The sequence below is a fragment of the Agelaius tricolor genome, unplaced genomic scaffold, assembly GCF_023055355.1.
Source record: "Agelaius tricolor isolate 1412-34295 unplaced genomic scaffold, bAgeTri1.0.p SCAF_5, whole genome shotgun sequence".
In the NCBI taxonomy this organism is placed as follows: Eukaryota; Metazoa; Chordata; class Aves; order Passeriformes; family Icteridae; genus Agelaius; species Agelaius tricolor.
The window spans coordinates 693395-708074 of NW_027269265.1; the positions used below are offsets into that span (position 1 = coordinate 693395).

Here is a 14680-nt window from a genome sequence, read left to right on the forward strand (position 1 = left end):
TGCCCAAAGGCTCCTGGAGCTCTGGCAGCCTCCAGGCCAGAAAAAGGAGAAACTCCTGTGCCCTCTAAAATAAACTGCAACACAAAAAGAGAACTGGATCTCTTGGGAACACCAGCCTTGCTGAAAGGCCCCCACCACCCCCGTGTTTTATCCAGCTCCAAAGCAGGAGCAGCCGTGTCCCTGCCACAGCTGACACCTAGAGCAGGTCACAGCCCACTGCAGTGAAATATTCACGTTTAAAGCAAAGAACAGGAAACAATAGAAGTCTTTCCAAAGCTAAATAAATGTTATTTTGACTGAAGGAACATCATCCAACTTGAGGTTTTAATAGAATTATAGAAATATGGAATGCTTTGGCTTGGAGGGACTTCAAAGCCACCCAGTGCCACCCCTGCCATGGCAGGGACACCTCCCACTGTCCCAGGCTGCTCCAAGCCCCAGTGTCCAGCCTGGCCTTGGGCACTGCCAGGGATCCAGGGGCAGCCCCAGCTGCTCTGGGCACCTGTGCCAGGGCCTGCCCACCCTCCCAGCCAGAATTCCCTGCTGCCTCAGGCCCAATTCCTTCCAGCCCAGTTCACACAGCTCCATCCTGACCCCAGTGCTGCTGCCAGCTCCCCAAACCCGGCTGTGCCTGTCCCTGAGGGACAGGACCCCATCCCTGTCACACTGAGCACACCCTGCAGGCTCCTCTTTGTCCCTGCTGTTTCCAGCTCCCCTTGTTCCTGAGCCCCCAAATGCTCCCTCCCTCCTCTGGACTCCTGCCTGCATCCCTGAGCACTGGATCCACTGTGGCACAATGTTCAGGGTAAATCCTCTCCTCTGCTCTCCTCTCCTGCCTGTTCTGGATTCCTGCCTGCATCCCTGAGCACTGGATCCACTGTGGCACAACGATCAGGGTAAATCCTCTCCTCTCCTTTCCTCTCCTGCCTGTTCTGGATTCCTGCCTGCATCCCTGAGCACTGGGATCCACTGTGGCAGCATGTTCAGGGTAAATCCTCTCCTCTGCTGCCTGCTCTGGATTCCTGCCTGCATCCCTGAGCACTGGATTCACTGTGGCACAATGTTCAGGGTAAATCCCCTCCTCTCCTGCCTGCTCTGAGGCTCCGGGAAGCAGAGCAGCTTCCAAAGCAGCACCCAGTCCCCAGTCAGGGAACGGGGACTTGGGTTTCCCTGCATCATCCCAGGTGTTCTGGCAGCTGGCATCCCCAGTTCTTGCCAGGAATGAACCCGAATTCCTGCCAGGAATGATCCTGTTATTCCTGATGGGAATTCCTTTACTCCTGCCAGGAATGATCCTGAATTCCTGCCGGGAATGATCCCGAATTCCTGCCGGGAATGATGCCGTTATTCCTGCCAGGAATGATCCTGAATTCCTGCTCGTGGTGCCCCGAGCCCAGCGTGTGCCAGGCGAGCCGGGGCAGCTCCCGCTGTTCCAGATAAATCCCAAATCCCGGCTCGGGCACGGGGCTCCCGGGCTCTGCTGCTCCGCAGGGCCGGCCGGTCCGCGGGATGCCGGCTCCCATCAGCAATTAACGAGTCATTAATTAGGGTGCGAGCCACCCGCGTCCCGCGGGTCCCGCCGAGGAGCGGCTTTGCCTTCGCGTGATTGCCCTCTGCTGTAGACGTGGGGCCATGCACGGCCGCTGCCACCGCTGCCATTGTCACCGCTGCCATTGTCACCGCTGCCATTGTCACCACTGCCACCATGGCCACTGTCACCGCTGCCATTGTCACTGCTGCCATTGTCACCGCTGCCACCATGGCCACTGTCACCGCTGTCACCACTGTCACCACTGTCACCACTGTCACCATGGCCAATGTCACCGCTGTCATTGTCACCACTGTCACCATGGCCAATGTCACCGCTGTCATTGTCACCACTGCCATTGTCACTGCTGCCACCATGGCCACTGTCACCGCTGTCATTGTCACCGCTGCCACCATGGCCACTGTCACCGCTGCCATTGTCACTGCTGCCATTGTCACCGCTGCCACCATGGCCACTGTCACCGCTGTCATTGTCACCGCTGCCATTGTCACCACTGCCATTGTCACCGCTGCCACCATGGCTGCTGCCACCGCTGCCATTGTCACCGCTGCCACCATGGCCACTGTCACCCCCTGTCATTGTCACCGCTGTCATTGTCACCACTGCCATCATGGCCACTGTCCCCATGGCCACTGTCGCCACTGTCATCATTGTCACCTCTGTCACCACTGCCACTATTGTCACTGTCACCACTGTCATTGTCACCACTTCCACCATGGCCACTGTCACCACTGTCACCACTGTCACCAGAGAGAGCCACTGTCATCTTTGTCATCATTGTCACCATTGCCACCACAGCCACTGCCACCACCATCACCCCTGCCACCTCTATCACCAATGCCACTGCCTCCACTGCCACCATCTCCAACATCACTGTCACCAGTTCCACTGCTGCCAGTGCCACTGCCATGGCACTGCCACTGCCACCTCCCCTGCTGGCACCAGTGCAGCCAGTGCCACCACTGCCACTGCCACCACCTCTGGGACAGTGGTGCCTCCTGCCCTGGTGTCACAGGAGGCAGGGCAGCCCTTTCCTGGGGCTCCTTTGGCCGAGACAATAAATCAATATTGTCACCAATGGACATTTCCAAAGGCCACTGAACTGAATCCGTGCTGGTGTTAAACACAGCCCAACTTCAGCACAAAACACCATTTACTGTTTTAGTGACACAAAAACATCCTTAAAATTAAAAATCAAGCAGGTTCAACTGGCCACTGAACTAAATCTGTGCTGGAGTTAACACAGCCCCACTTCAGCACAAAACACCATTTACTGTTTTAAGGAGACAAAAAAAATCCTTAAAATTAGGAATAAAGGCTGGTTCAACTATTGCAGCGAGGTTGTTGCAGCCAGCCAGAGCCCTGGGGGACAGCCCTGCCTTCCCCTGGTTCTTTTCCCAGGATTTGCTCCTTGTGCCTTTGGTCAGCGCCCAGTGCCCAGCTCCAGGAGCCCGCTGGGGTCTGGGCATCTCTGGGGCAAACACAGCCCAGGGATGCAGGAGCACAAATCCTTCCTGGCAGGAGGATCCTGCCTGCAAATCAGCAAATCCTTCCTGCCTGATGTCGAGAGAGATCAGAGCCGACACGGAAACGTGCAGCAGAGATGAAAAGTAAATGTTGTTCCCTGTAATTCGATGGGAAGGACTTTTTCAAGTATTCCCATGTTTTGTTCAGATTAACTTATCTCTGCTTTCCCACCGACTCCCGGGAGCGGCGGGGAAGGGAGAAGGAGAGGCAGCAAATAAATAAGCAGTAAACAGATAAATAAACCCGGGAAGATGAAGGGCTCGCATTCAGATTTCACCAGGAGCAAAAAACAAAAGGGGAGCTGGAATGCTGAGATGCACAAACAATTCTGGCAAAGAAGTCCGTTTTAAATTCGTATTTATTGGAGGGGGTCTGAGGCTCCAGAACAGCCCCAAGGTTCTGGGAAGGGTCCAGCAGCGTTCCCTTGGCTGACACCACCCTGGGGGGACCCCATGGAACCCTAGAATGGGTGGAAGGGACCTCAAATCCCACCCAGTGCCACCCCTGCCATGGCAGGGACACCTCCCACTGTCCCAGGGTGCCCCAGTGTCCAACCTGGCCTTGGGCACTGCCAGGGATCCAGGGGCAGCCACAGCTGCTCTGGCAATCCCAGCCCAGCCAGGAATTCCCAATTCCCAATCTCCCATCCATCCCTGCCCTCCTCTGGCTTCCAGAAGCTCATAGGTAGGAGCTGAGCCTGCCCAGGGTCTGTCCCCTCCCTGCAGACTGACAGGAATTGCATCTGGCCCTTGAGTGCATTTCCAGTGAGGAGAACAACCCCTTGGATATTCTGGTTTGATTTGCTCAATGCTAAAATTGTTTTTTCTCTATTTCAAGCATGTTTGGCTGCTGCTCCCGGGCACTGGACCTTGCTGCACCTTTGTCTGATAAATCAGAGACCTTTGTTTTCAGGCATCTTCTCCCCTGGCAGTGCTCAGGCAGAGATGAAATCAGGGGTTGTTCTCATTGGGCCAAGTAAATAAATGCAGTTTGCTCAGTGTTCCACTGAAAGATGGGTTTTGTGCACCTCAGGTCTTCCCATCCTGCTCATCCAGGCTATGGGGACAAATATTTCAGCAGGGCCTGTGGCAATGGAGCAAAGGGTGATGTTTGACCTGAGAGAGGAGAGATTTACATTGATAAGGTTTTATACAATGAGGGTGGCACAGGTGCCCAGAGCAGCTGTGGCTGCCCCTGGATCCCTGGCAGTGCCCAAGGCCAGGCTGGACATTGGGGCACCTGGGACAGTGGGAAAAACTCTCAAGCAGTTGCCCCTGGGGAGGGGACAGTGGGACAGAGTTCACAGGGGTCTCAGGATGAGGATCTGACTCCATGTTTCACAAGGCTGATTTATTATTTTATGATATATATTACATTAAAACTATACTAAAAGAATAGAAGAAAGGATTTCATCAGAAGGCTGGCTAAGAATAGAATAGGAAGGAATGATAACAGCACCAGCACAGGGGATCCTTCTGTTCCCAGAGAGCTTCAGGAGCTGCAGAACAGCCAGGCCAGAGCTGAGCTGCCTGAAAAATGCAACAATTCTGAGCAACCCAAAAATGCCTCCCTGGACTGGGCACTGCTGAGGCCACACCTCCAGTGCAGGGGTCAGTCTGGGGCTCCTCAGCTCTGGAAGGACCTGGAGGGGCTGGAGCATGCCCAGGGCAGTGAACAGAGCTGGGCAGGGGCTGCAGAATCCCTGAGGGAGCTGGGCAGGGGCTGCAGAATCCCTGAGGGAGCTGGGCAGGGGCTGCAGAATCCCTGAGGGAGCTGGGCAGGGGCTCAGCCTGGAGCAAAGGAGGCTCAGGGGGCCCTTGTGGCTCTGCACAGCTCCTGCCAGGAGGGCACAGCCAGGGGGGTCGGGCTCTGCTCCAGGGCACAGGGACAGGAGCAGAGGGAACGGCCTCAGGCTGGGCCAGGGCAGCTCAGGGTGGGCACAGCAGGAATTTCCCCATGGAAAGGGGGCTCAGGCCTTGGCACAGATGCCCAGAGGAGTGCAGTCCCCAGCCCTGGGAGGATTTAAGAGCCTGCAGATGTGGCACTTGGGGACAGGGGTCAGGGCAGTGCTGGGGAAGGATTGCACTCCATGGTCTGAGGGGGCTTTTCCAGCCTGAAGAACCCTGAGATTCCAGGATGCAGAAATCTCTGCAGTACCTTCCTGGAGAGGCTCAACCCCCTGAAGACACAAACCCCTGTCCTGCTCTCCCAAACATGATCCAAGCAGATTCTTCCCTTCCCTGCCCATCTGCTCAGAAGGGGTTGCAGTGCCTGTGAGCTGCACGAGGGACAGCAGGGATGGACAAGTGTCAGAGCAGCGCTGCTGGCAGCTGGGGGCAAATCAAGACTGAGCTCTGCAGCCCTTGCAGCTCCAAGTGGCCCACAGGGGACAGCAGCAGCAGCAGCAGGGTCTGCACAGAGCCTGCCAAGGGAAAGTGCTGCCATCACTTGTGTGCTGGGCTGGGCTGGGCACAGCAGCCCTGGTGGGGCCAGAGCTGCAGGGGCTGCTCTGCAGACAAGAACTGGAGCACCCACAGCAGGGCCAGGGCTGCCTCCCTGCCCTGGGTGCAGGGTTTGGGCTGGGTTCTGAAGGTTTAGGGTGATTTATGAAGGTTTAGGGTGATTCCTGAAGGTTTAGGGTGATTCCTGCTGGTTTAGGTTGATTCCTGAAGGTTTAGGGTTTCTGTCTCAAACACAGGAGAAGCAGCCCCGGGTGCAGGGTTTGGGTTGATTTCTGAAGGTTTAGGATTTCTGAAGGTCTGGGGTGATTTCTGAAGGTTTGGGGTGATTCCTGAAGGTTTGGGGTGATTTCTGAAGGTTTAGGATTTCTGAAGGTTTGGGCTGATTTCTGAAGGTCTGGGCTGATTTCTGAAGGTTTAGGATTTCTGAAGGTTTAGGGTGATTTCTGAAGGTTTAGGGTGATTCCTGAAGGTTTAGGATTTCTGAAGGTTTAGGGTGATTTCTGAAGGTTTAGGGTGATTCCTGAAGGTTTAGGATTTCTGAAGGTCTGGGCTGATTTCTGAAGGTCTGGGCTGATTTCTGAAGGTTTAGGCTGATTTCTGAAGGTTTAGGGTGATTCCTGAAGGTTTAGGCTGATTCCTGAAGGTTTAGGGTGATTTCTGAAGGTTTAGGGTGATTCCTGAAGGTTTAGGATTTGTGTCTCCAAGGCAGGGGCAGCAGCCCCATGGATGGATGCTCCCTGCAATGAAGGACTGGCCAGGGGAACCCATCCCTGTCCCAGAGGCCTCCAGCTCAGGAAGAATTTCCCCACAACACTGGAGGGGCTGACCTGCAGGGCTGGCTTTTCCATCACACATCCAGGAGGTACCTGGTCATTTTTCCATGCTCCCCCTTTTCAGGGAGCCAGCTGTGTGCCCCTCACACCTGTAAAACACACCCCAAGGCTGTGATTGGAACAGCCTGGGACAGTGGGAGCTGTCCCTGCCCTTGGAGGGGTGGGGTGGGGTGAGCTTTAGGGTCCTTGCATCACAAAGCAGTCTGGGATCCTGCAGGAATCCCACCCTCAGCTCCCTGCCTGGGCTCAGGGCTGTCCCCCCTGAGCTCTGGGTGTGAGGCAGGGTTTGGGGTGGCAGGAGGTTCCACAGAGGCCAGGACACAGCAAACAGACCTGCAGCAGGTCATTCCTTGTGCAGGGATGGGGCAGATACATGGATTAGGTGGGTACAGGCAGATATCAGATATCAGCACATGTGCCCACCAAGTGTCAGCACAGGAACAGCTCCACAACCCCAGGCTCCCCAGGAAAGAGTGAAAGACCATTGTTCTATTTGTCCTTACTTTTCTACTTCTTACAGAATTTTTCTGCTGCCCAATCTCATGGCTGCTGCTCAGCTCCAATCCCAGTTCTGCTGTTTCTGAGGCTGCCTTTTGCAGCTTTCCCAAACCTTTGTGATTTATGGATTCCCACAGCTGTAAGCATCCTTCCAAGGCCTGCCTCAGAGCCTGAGCTCCTGCTGCCAGGGCCTTTCCTTGGGGCCTTGGCCAAGCCCTGCCCCTGGGAGCAGCCTGGGGTCGGGGTTAGGGGGATGAAAGAGGGGTTGGGCTGTCTCAGGAGAGAGGACAGCATAATCCCATTGTAAAGCCAGGAATCTCCATCTGTACCTCTCTGCCCCTTTCCAGGGCTCTGTTTCTGGGTTTTGTGAATCTGTCAGAGCTCAGAGTTCATGTCCTATGAGCTGTGACAGGGCCCTGGGACAGGACAGGGATGTGGGACAGGAACTCTGAGCTGGGACAGGGCCTGGGACAGGACAGGGATGTGGGACAGGAACTCTGAGCTGGGACAGGGCCTGGGACAGGACAGGGATGTGGGACAGGAACTCTGAGCTGTGACAGGGACATGGGACAGGACAGGGATGTGGGACATGAACTCTGAGCTGTGACACAGCTGTGGGACAGGACAGGGATGTGGGACATGAACTCTGAGCTCTGACAGGGCCTGGGACAGGGCATGGACGTGGGACAGGAACTCTGAGCTGTGACAGGGCCTGGGACAGGACGTGGACGTGGGGCTGCACACAGGGACAGGTGCCCAGGGCAGGGGGAGTCACCAGCCTGACAATGGTCAGAAAACTCAGTAAAATCAGAGAATCCTGGAATGTCCTGAGCTGGAGGGACCCACAGGGATCATCCCAGCCCCATCCCTGCCCAGACCCCCAGCAACCCCAGCCTGGGCATCCCTGGCAGTGCTGCCCAAACCCCCCTGGAGCTCTGGCAGCCTCGGGGCTGTGCCCATTCCCTGGGCAGCCTGGGCAGTGCCAGCACCTCTGGGGAAGAACCTTTCCCTGAAATCCATCCCAAACCTCCCCTGGCCTTTCCCTCAGGTCCCACTCCATGGCAGGTTCAGTGGGAGTGGTGGGGCTGCTGGAAGGTTGAAATGATGATCCCAGAGGGCTCTTCCACCCCAGCAGTTCTGGAACTCTCTGCCCTGCCCCACCACCCAAAGCCCAGAGGTGCTGGTGCCTCCAGGTTTCTCTGCCTGTCTTTGTGCCAAGCATTCCCATCTGCAGGCACAGAAAGGAGCTGCTCCTGTCCCAGGATGTGCTCCATGTGTTAATCACCCACCCTGTAATTGCTGCCGAGGATTTTTCCTGTTGCATTTATGCACTCCACCTGATTAGCAGTCATGGAACAGCAGCAATTTGCCATAATATTCTGAGAGCGCTTAATTTTCTCTTTGATGAAAGAGCTGTAAATGGAGGCACCTGTACTCAACAGCTCCTCTGATTACTTACTTCATTATTGTCACACTTCCCATTATTATTTGATATTTGCAAACAGCACTATTAGAGCTCATCCACTGCCTGGTGCCCACTGAAGGAAGAACAGGTGCTTTTTTCCTAATTACACAGGAATATATTTTCCATAGATCCTCCTCATGCCAATTATTTCTTTGAGCTGAGCTGCACTGATGAGGAAGTTTCCATGGGAATGGGCTCCTGAGGGGGAAAGGAGAAGGCAAGGGTGGCAGGAATGCAGGCAGGTAACCTTTGTGGGGAGAGACAGGAGTGAGGTAAACAAGGCTTTGCCCAGAGCAGCTGGGGCTGCCCCTGGATCCCTGGCAGTGCCCAAGGCCAGGTTGGACACTGGGATGGTGGGAGGTGTCCCTGCCATGGCAGGGGTGGAAATGAGATGGGATTTAAAGTCCACTTCCAACCCAAACCATTGTGGGATTCTGTGAAACCCTCAGAAGAATCATCCCTGTTCATTCCACAATGACATTTAAGCCATGGACCATCTTCCCTCCCCAGTTTTGTTGCACCCAGTTTGTTTTTCCCACAGGGAACCCCAGCTGGCAGCAGGAAGGGCAGGAGGGAGCAGGGACACCACACCCATGTACCAGGGATGGGTGAAGCTCCAGCCCTCCCCAGATCCCCCTGGCTTGGTGAGCAGAGAAGCAGCACAACAAAGCTCCATCCCCCAAACCAGCCTGCAGAGCCCACTACAAAGCCCAGCCAAAGGAACAAGAGCAGCATTTGCTGCTCCTGGAGCACAATGAGGTGCTTGGGTTTGATTTGCAAAGCAGAGCCCCAGCTCCTCAGGGCACCCAGGAACCTCTGCTCCTGACTGACCAGCTGGCTCAGGGAGCTGGGAAGGAGAGCAGTCCCAGGGGAAGGAGAGCGTTCCCAGGGCAAGGAGAGCAGTCCCAGGGCAAGGAGAGCGTTCCCAGGGCAAGGAGAGCGTTCCCAGGGCAAGGAGAGCGTTCCCAGGGCAAGGAGAGCGTTCCCAGGGAAGGAGAGCAGTCCCAGGGCAAGGAGAGCGTTCCCAGAGCAAGGAGAGCAGTCCCAGGGCAAGGAGAGCGTTCCCAGGGCAAGGAGAGCGTTCCCAGGGCAAGGAGAGCGTTCCCAGGGCAAGGAGAGCGGTCCCAGGGCAAGGAGAGCGGTCCCAGGGCAAGGAGAGCGGTCCCAGGGCAAGGAGAGCGGTCCCAGGGCAAGGAGAGCAGTCCCAGGGCAAGGAGAGCAGTCCCAGGGCAAGGAGAGCGGTCCCAGGGCAAGGAGAGCGGTCCCAGGGCAAGGAGAACATTCCTAGGGAAGGAGAGCGTTCCCAGGGCAAGGAGAGCAGTCCCAGGGCAAGGAGAACATTCCTAGGGAAGGAGAGCGTTCCCAGGGCAAGGAGAGCAGTCCCAGGGCAAGGAGAGCGGTCCCAGGGAAGGAGAGTAGTCCCAGGGCAAGGACAGTGTTCCCAGGGCAAGGAGAGCGTTCCCAGAGCAAGGAGAGCGGCCCCAGGGCAAGGAGAGCAGCCCCAGGGCAAGGAGAGCGGTCCCAGGGCAAGGAGAGAAGCCCCAGGGGAAGGAGAGCAGCCCCAGGGCAAGGAGAGCGTTCCCAGAGCAAGGAGAGCGGCCCCAGGGCAAGGAGAGCGGTCCCAGGGCAAGGAGAGAAGCCCCAGGGGAAGGAGAGCAGTCTCAGGGCGAGGAGAGCAGCCCCAGGGCGAGGAGAGCAGCCCCAGGGCAAGGAGAGCAGCCCCAGGGCAAGGAGAGCAGCCCCAGGGCAAGGAGACTTGCTCACACTTGATTCCCAGGCTGCTCAGGCTGTTCCTGGCTCAAACACTGCCCAATTCACTGCACCACACAATCTAATCCAGCCAGGGACTGCATCCCTCCCAGCAGGAATTCTCTCCCAGCCCAGGGGTGACCATGGCCCAGGCATGACCACAGTGCAGGGGTGACCATGGCCCAGGGGTGGCCATGAATGTAGTGACCATGGCTCAATGGTGACCATAGCTCAGGGTGACCATGAATGTAGTGACCATGGCTCAGTGATGACCATGGCTGCAGTGACCATGGCTCAATGGTGACCACAGCTCAAGGGTGACCATGGCTGTAGTGACTATGGCCCAGGAGTGACCACAGCTGTAGTGATCATGGCCCAGGAGTGACCCCAACCCAGAGGTGACCACAGTGTAGAGACCACGGCCCAGGGTGACCATGGCTGCAGTGACCACAGCCCAGGAGTGACCATGGCTGCAGCAACCACGGCCCAGGGGTTGCTGATCTGATGCTCACACTTGATCTCACAGAGTTTTTCCAACCTTGATGCTTCCCTGATCCTGTGATTCTCACTCGCTCCTATTATTAATATTAACAAAATGCTCCAATTAACTTTTTCATGTTTCAAAAATATTTCAAATCAGGCTGGGCTTTGATGAGGTTTAGCCACCAATTTATTTTCAAAGGAATGCAAGAAAGGGGTTTCTTTAGCATCAACCCTGCCATAAATTCCCACCCAATGCTTCTATTCCCATTACCAGTGGCTGCTCTCTGTGGAGGCTGCTCTGCACCGGCTGCAGCTCTGCCTGCACTCTCTATTTTCATCTCTTTAGCCTTTTGCCATCTCTTATTGACAGAAGAGCACACAGATTTTTCAAATGTCTCCATTCATATTGACTAAAACCTCAAGCTGAGCTGTTTCAAAGGCTGGAGCAATTCAAGGAACATATAAAATTCATTCAGATGTCTCATTTTTCTATTAAAGACGTGCTGCAAAAGGGGGGAAAATGACTTTATAAGAATATTTTTCCCCAATATCATTGTTGGTTGTGGGCATTCAAGACACAGCTCAGGTTTTCTGTTGGGGTTCTGTGGGAGAGCACCCAAACAAAGCACAGGAAAATTCCCCTGCTCCCAGCAGCCTTTGACTGAGAGCTTAGAAAGCTCTGGGAGGAACTGCTCCAAATAAATGCAGCAGCACAAAAGGTTGGCTGGGCTCTGGTGCCACAAAGCCCTTGCAGGAAAGGACGTTTGGAATCCCATAAACCCGAACAGACCCAAGCTGGGATGTTCCCATTAACCATAACCCCTCTCTCTCTTCATGCTCATGCTCAGTCATTCCCCAAACTGACTGGATGAACTGGAAATGTAAAATTTAAACTGAACACGTTTGTAGCATCTTCTTGTTCATTTGGAATGATTTCCTTCAGCTGTGCCACGAGCAGAGGAGCACCTTCAGTGGTGCAGGATGTGCACACACAGGCACCAGCAGGTGCAGGGATTATCTACAGCTCTGCAAATATTTGGAGGCTGAGATCAGGAGAAAATCCTACACTTTGTGGGATTTCAGCTTTGTCTCAGGGTCCTGGACCAGCTGTAGATCCTCCATCTACAGAAATACTCACTGTGCACATCCAAGGACCCCAGGCTGGGCTGGGCTGGTTTTAAACTGGAGGGGAGTTGGTTTAAATTGGACTTTGGGGAGAAATCCTTCCCTGGGAGGGTGGGGAGGGGCTGGGCTGGAATTGCCAGAGCAGCTGGGGCTGCCCCTGGATCCCTGGCAGTGCCCAAGGCCAGGCTGGACACTGGGGCACCCTGGGACAGTGGGAGGTGTCCCTGGGATGGGACCTCTCCTCTCTCTTCAGCTTTGCTGCTTTAGCTGGAATCTCTCTGTGCCTCCCCTCTGGCTGGTGCCCCTTGGAGCATTCCCTGCCACTGAGAAAGCAGGGAGCAAACCACTGCTGAGAGTGGCACAGGGCCAGGGCTGCCCTGGGGGCTCTGAGCGGTGACTGTCACCTCGGGCTGACCCAGAGTGCCCCAGTCCCCTGCTCACCCCCCAGCCCCTTCCCTGTCGGAGCACAGCACTGCCTGGGTGTGATGTGTCCCTGGACAATCCCCCTGGGCCCTTTCTGTCACCTCCATCTCCTCTCCCTGCCCACAAACCCATCCTTAACCGTGCTCCTGGTGCCTGCTCAGCTCCTTCCCTCTGCCCTCAGCTCTGGAGCTTGCCCTGCGAGCTTTGCACCCTCCTGCACTCCCCACGTCCCTGACATTGCCAGGGCTGGCTTAGGGTTCCCTCACAATTCAGAGCCCACCCTGGTGGGGTTTGACAGGGATCTGATTTACCTGAGCACACCTGGGTGGGGTTTAGAGGGATCTGATTTACCTGAGCACAGCCTGGGTGGGGTTTAACAGGGATCTGATTTACCTGAGCACACCTTGGGGTTGGGTTTAGGATCTGATTTACCTGAGCACACCTGGGTGGGGTTTAACAGGGATCTGATTTACCTGAGGACACCTGGGTGGGGTTTAACAGGGATCTGATTTACCTGAGCACACCTGGGTGGGGTTTAACAGGGATCTGATTTACCTGAGCACAGCCTGGGTGGGGTTTAGAGGGATCTGATTTACCTGAGCACACCTGGGTGGGGTTTAGAGGGATCTGATTTACCTGAGCACACCTGGGTGGGTTTGGCAGGGATCTGATTTATCTGAGCTGTAATCTCTGTTCTCCACCCTGTGTTGAGATAATTGCAGCAGTGTCTGCTCACAATAAACCTTCTCCTGAAGGATGAAACAATGAGGCCTCAGCCTCCATTTGCTTCCCTGCCCTGCCTTTGTCCTCCTCTCATTTCAGATGCATTTATGCCTCCCTGTCTTTTATGTTCTTTGACCATTTTGAGCCTTCTGTTCTCTGACCTTATTTCTGCAGGCAGGAGTCTCTCTCTTCATGCTCATGCTCAGTAATCTGTGCCTGTTTCTGGGTGTCTGGAGGATTCTGTCCATCCCTCCATGCCCTCAGCAGTGCCTCCTTTCCCTCTGCAGCCTTCCCCAGGACCAGGCAGTGCTGCTGCAGCTCCTCTGCCTCTCTCCTGCTATATCCTGCTGCTGCTGCTGCCCTGGCTGAGCTGCAATTGGTGTTTCTGACCTCTGCCATTGCCAGCCCACCACCCTCCTTCCTTTCTCCTCCCAGAATAACAAATTGCAGCCCTTGGTGCTGTTTCCTGGCCATTATCACCCAAATCCCTCTCTGCCTCCTGCTTCCCTGGGTAAACACCAGCTGAAGGAGCTGCTGCTGCCCTTTCCCAGCAGATTTCCAGGCAGTTTTCCTGATCAGGGATCACCTGACAGAGCTGGACACGACCCCAGGGAATTCCAGGCTGGTGGGGACAGAGCTGCAGGTGACACCAGCACAGCTGGGCACAGCAAAGCCCTGGGGTCAGCACTGACAGAGCTGGGAGGCCTGGTGGGGGGAATGGAGTGAACCCACCTTCCTCAACCCATGCAGCGCCTGAAGGACACAATCAGAGAATCCTGGACTGGTTTGGGTGGTAAGAGACTCTAAATCCCCTCCAGTGCCAGCCCTGCCATGGCAGGGACACCTCCCACTGTCCCAGGGTGCCCCAGTGTCCAACCTGGCCTTGGGCACTGCCAGGGATCCAGGGGCAGCCACAGCTGCTGGCCAGGCTGGACATTGGGGCACCCTGGGACAGTGGGAGGTGTCCTTGCCATGGCAGGGCTGGCACTGGAGGGGATTTAGGGTCTCTTACCACCCAAACCAGTCTGGGATTGCTGGGTTTGGGATCCTGGGGCCTGACCCCACAACACCTCCATGTGCCAGGTGGGAGCTGCATGTTCATTTGGAGAGATCCACTTCCAGGTGGAATGAACAGGGCAGGAGACCTTTCTCCTTTTTAATGCCTTTATCAAAGGCGATCAGCTCGGGTGGGGAGAACCGACGGGGCCACGCTCACGCTGCCGCTGCTCCCAGCAATGGCTCAGAGGAGGAGGAGGAGGAGGAGGAAGAGAGCAGCTGTGTCCACTGGTCTGTGGGCAGAACTGGGGGCTCCATCCTCACGAGAGCATCAGGAGATTCCCAGTTTCCAGTTTGACATTCCAGGTCCTCTTTCTAGCTGACATCCTGTAGGTTAGGGTGAGGGGTACAAAGGGTCTCAGTGCACACTGGAGTCTGTTCCTCACCTCCAGACATCACTCAGATTCTTAATTCCATGGTGGCTCCTTGTTTTAGGGTTTTTCCTGCTAGATTTGGTGAGGGTTTCCTCATTTGCCTGCCAGCCCCGATGTCCTCTCCTCCTCCTCACAGTGCGGGTGCCACCCTCCAGGAAGCAGCAGGGGGATACAGGGTGACAAAGGGGATTTCCAACCATCAACAACAGGTAATTAAAGGAAAACTATTAACAACAGGGGATCACAACATGAAAGTATTAACAACAAATAGTTAAAACTCCAGCTTGGTAGCAATTGGTTTAACCTGTTAACTCTGCAACTTTTTAAAAAAAAATTGACAACTTTTCTACTCCTAACACTGGAGATGGTTTGGAATTAATCACCCCAGCACAATCCCTTTGGAACCTTCCTCC

General features: G+C 55.3%; 1 protein-coding gene across 1 annotated transcript; it reads right to left on the bottom strand.

Annotated features, from left to right (window-relative positions):
- Positions 1–1540: 1540 nt before the first annotated feature.
- On the bottom strand, positions 1541–2266 carry LOC139589551 (N66 matrix protein-like). Its single transcript, XM_071425988.1, has one exon. The coding sequence runs from the start codon at positions 2264–2266 to the stop codon at positions 1541–1543; it is 726 nt and encodes a 241-aa protein (XP_071282089.1).
- Positions 2267–14680: the final 12414 nt, after the last annotated feature.

Coding starts and splice junctions, on each gene's coding strand:
- LOC139589551 (XM_071425988.1), bottom strand. CDS start 2,266: ATGGTGGAAGTGGTGACAATGACAGTGGTGACAGTGACAATAGTGGCA.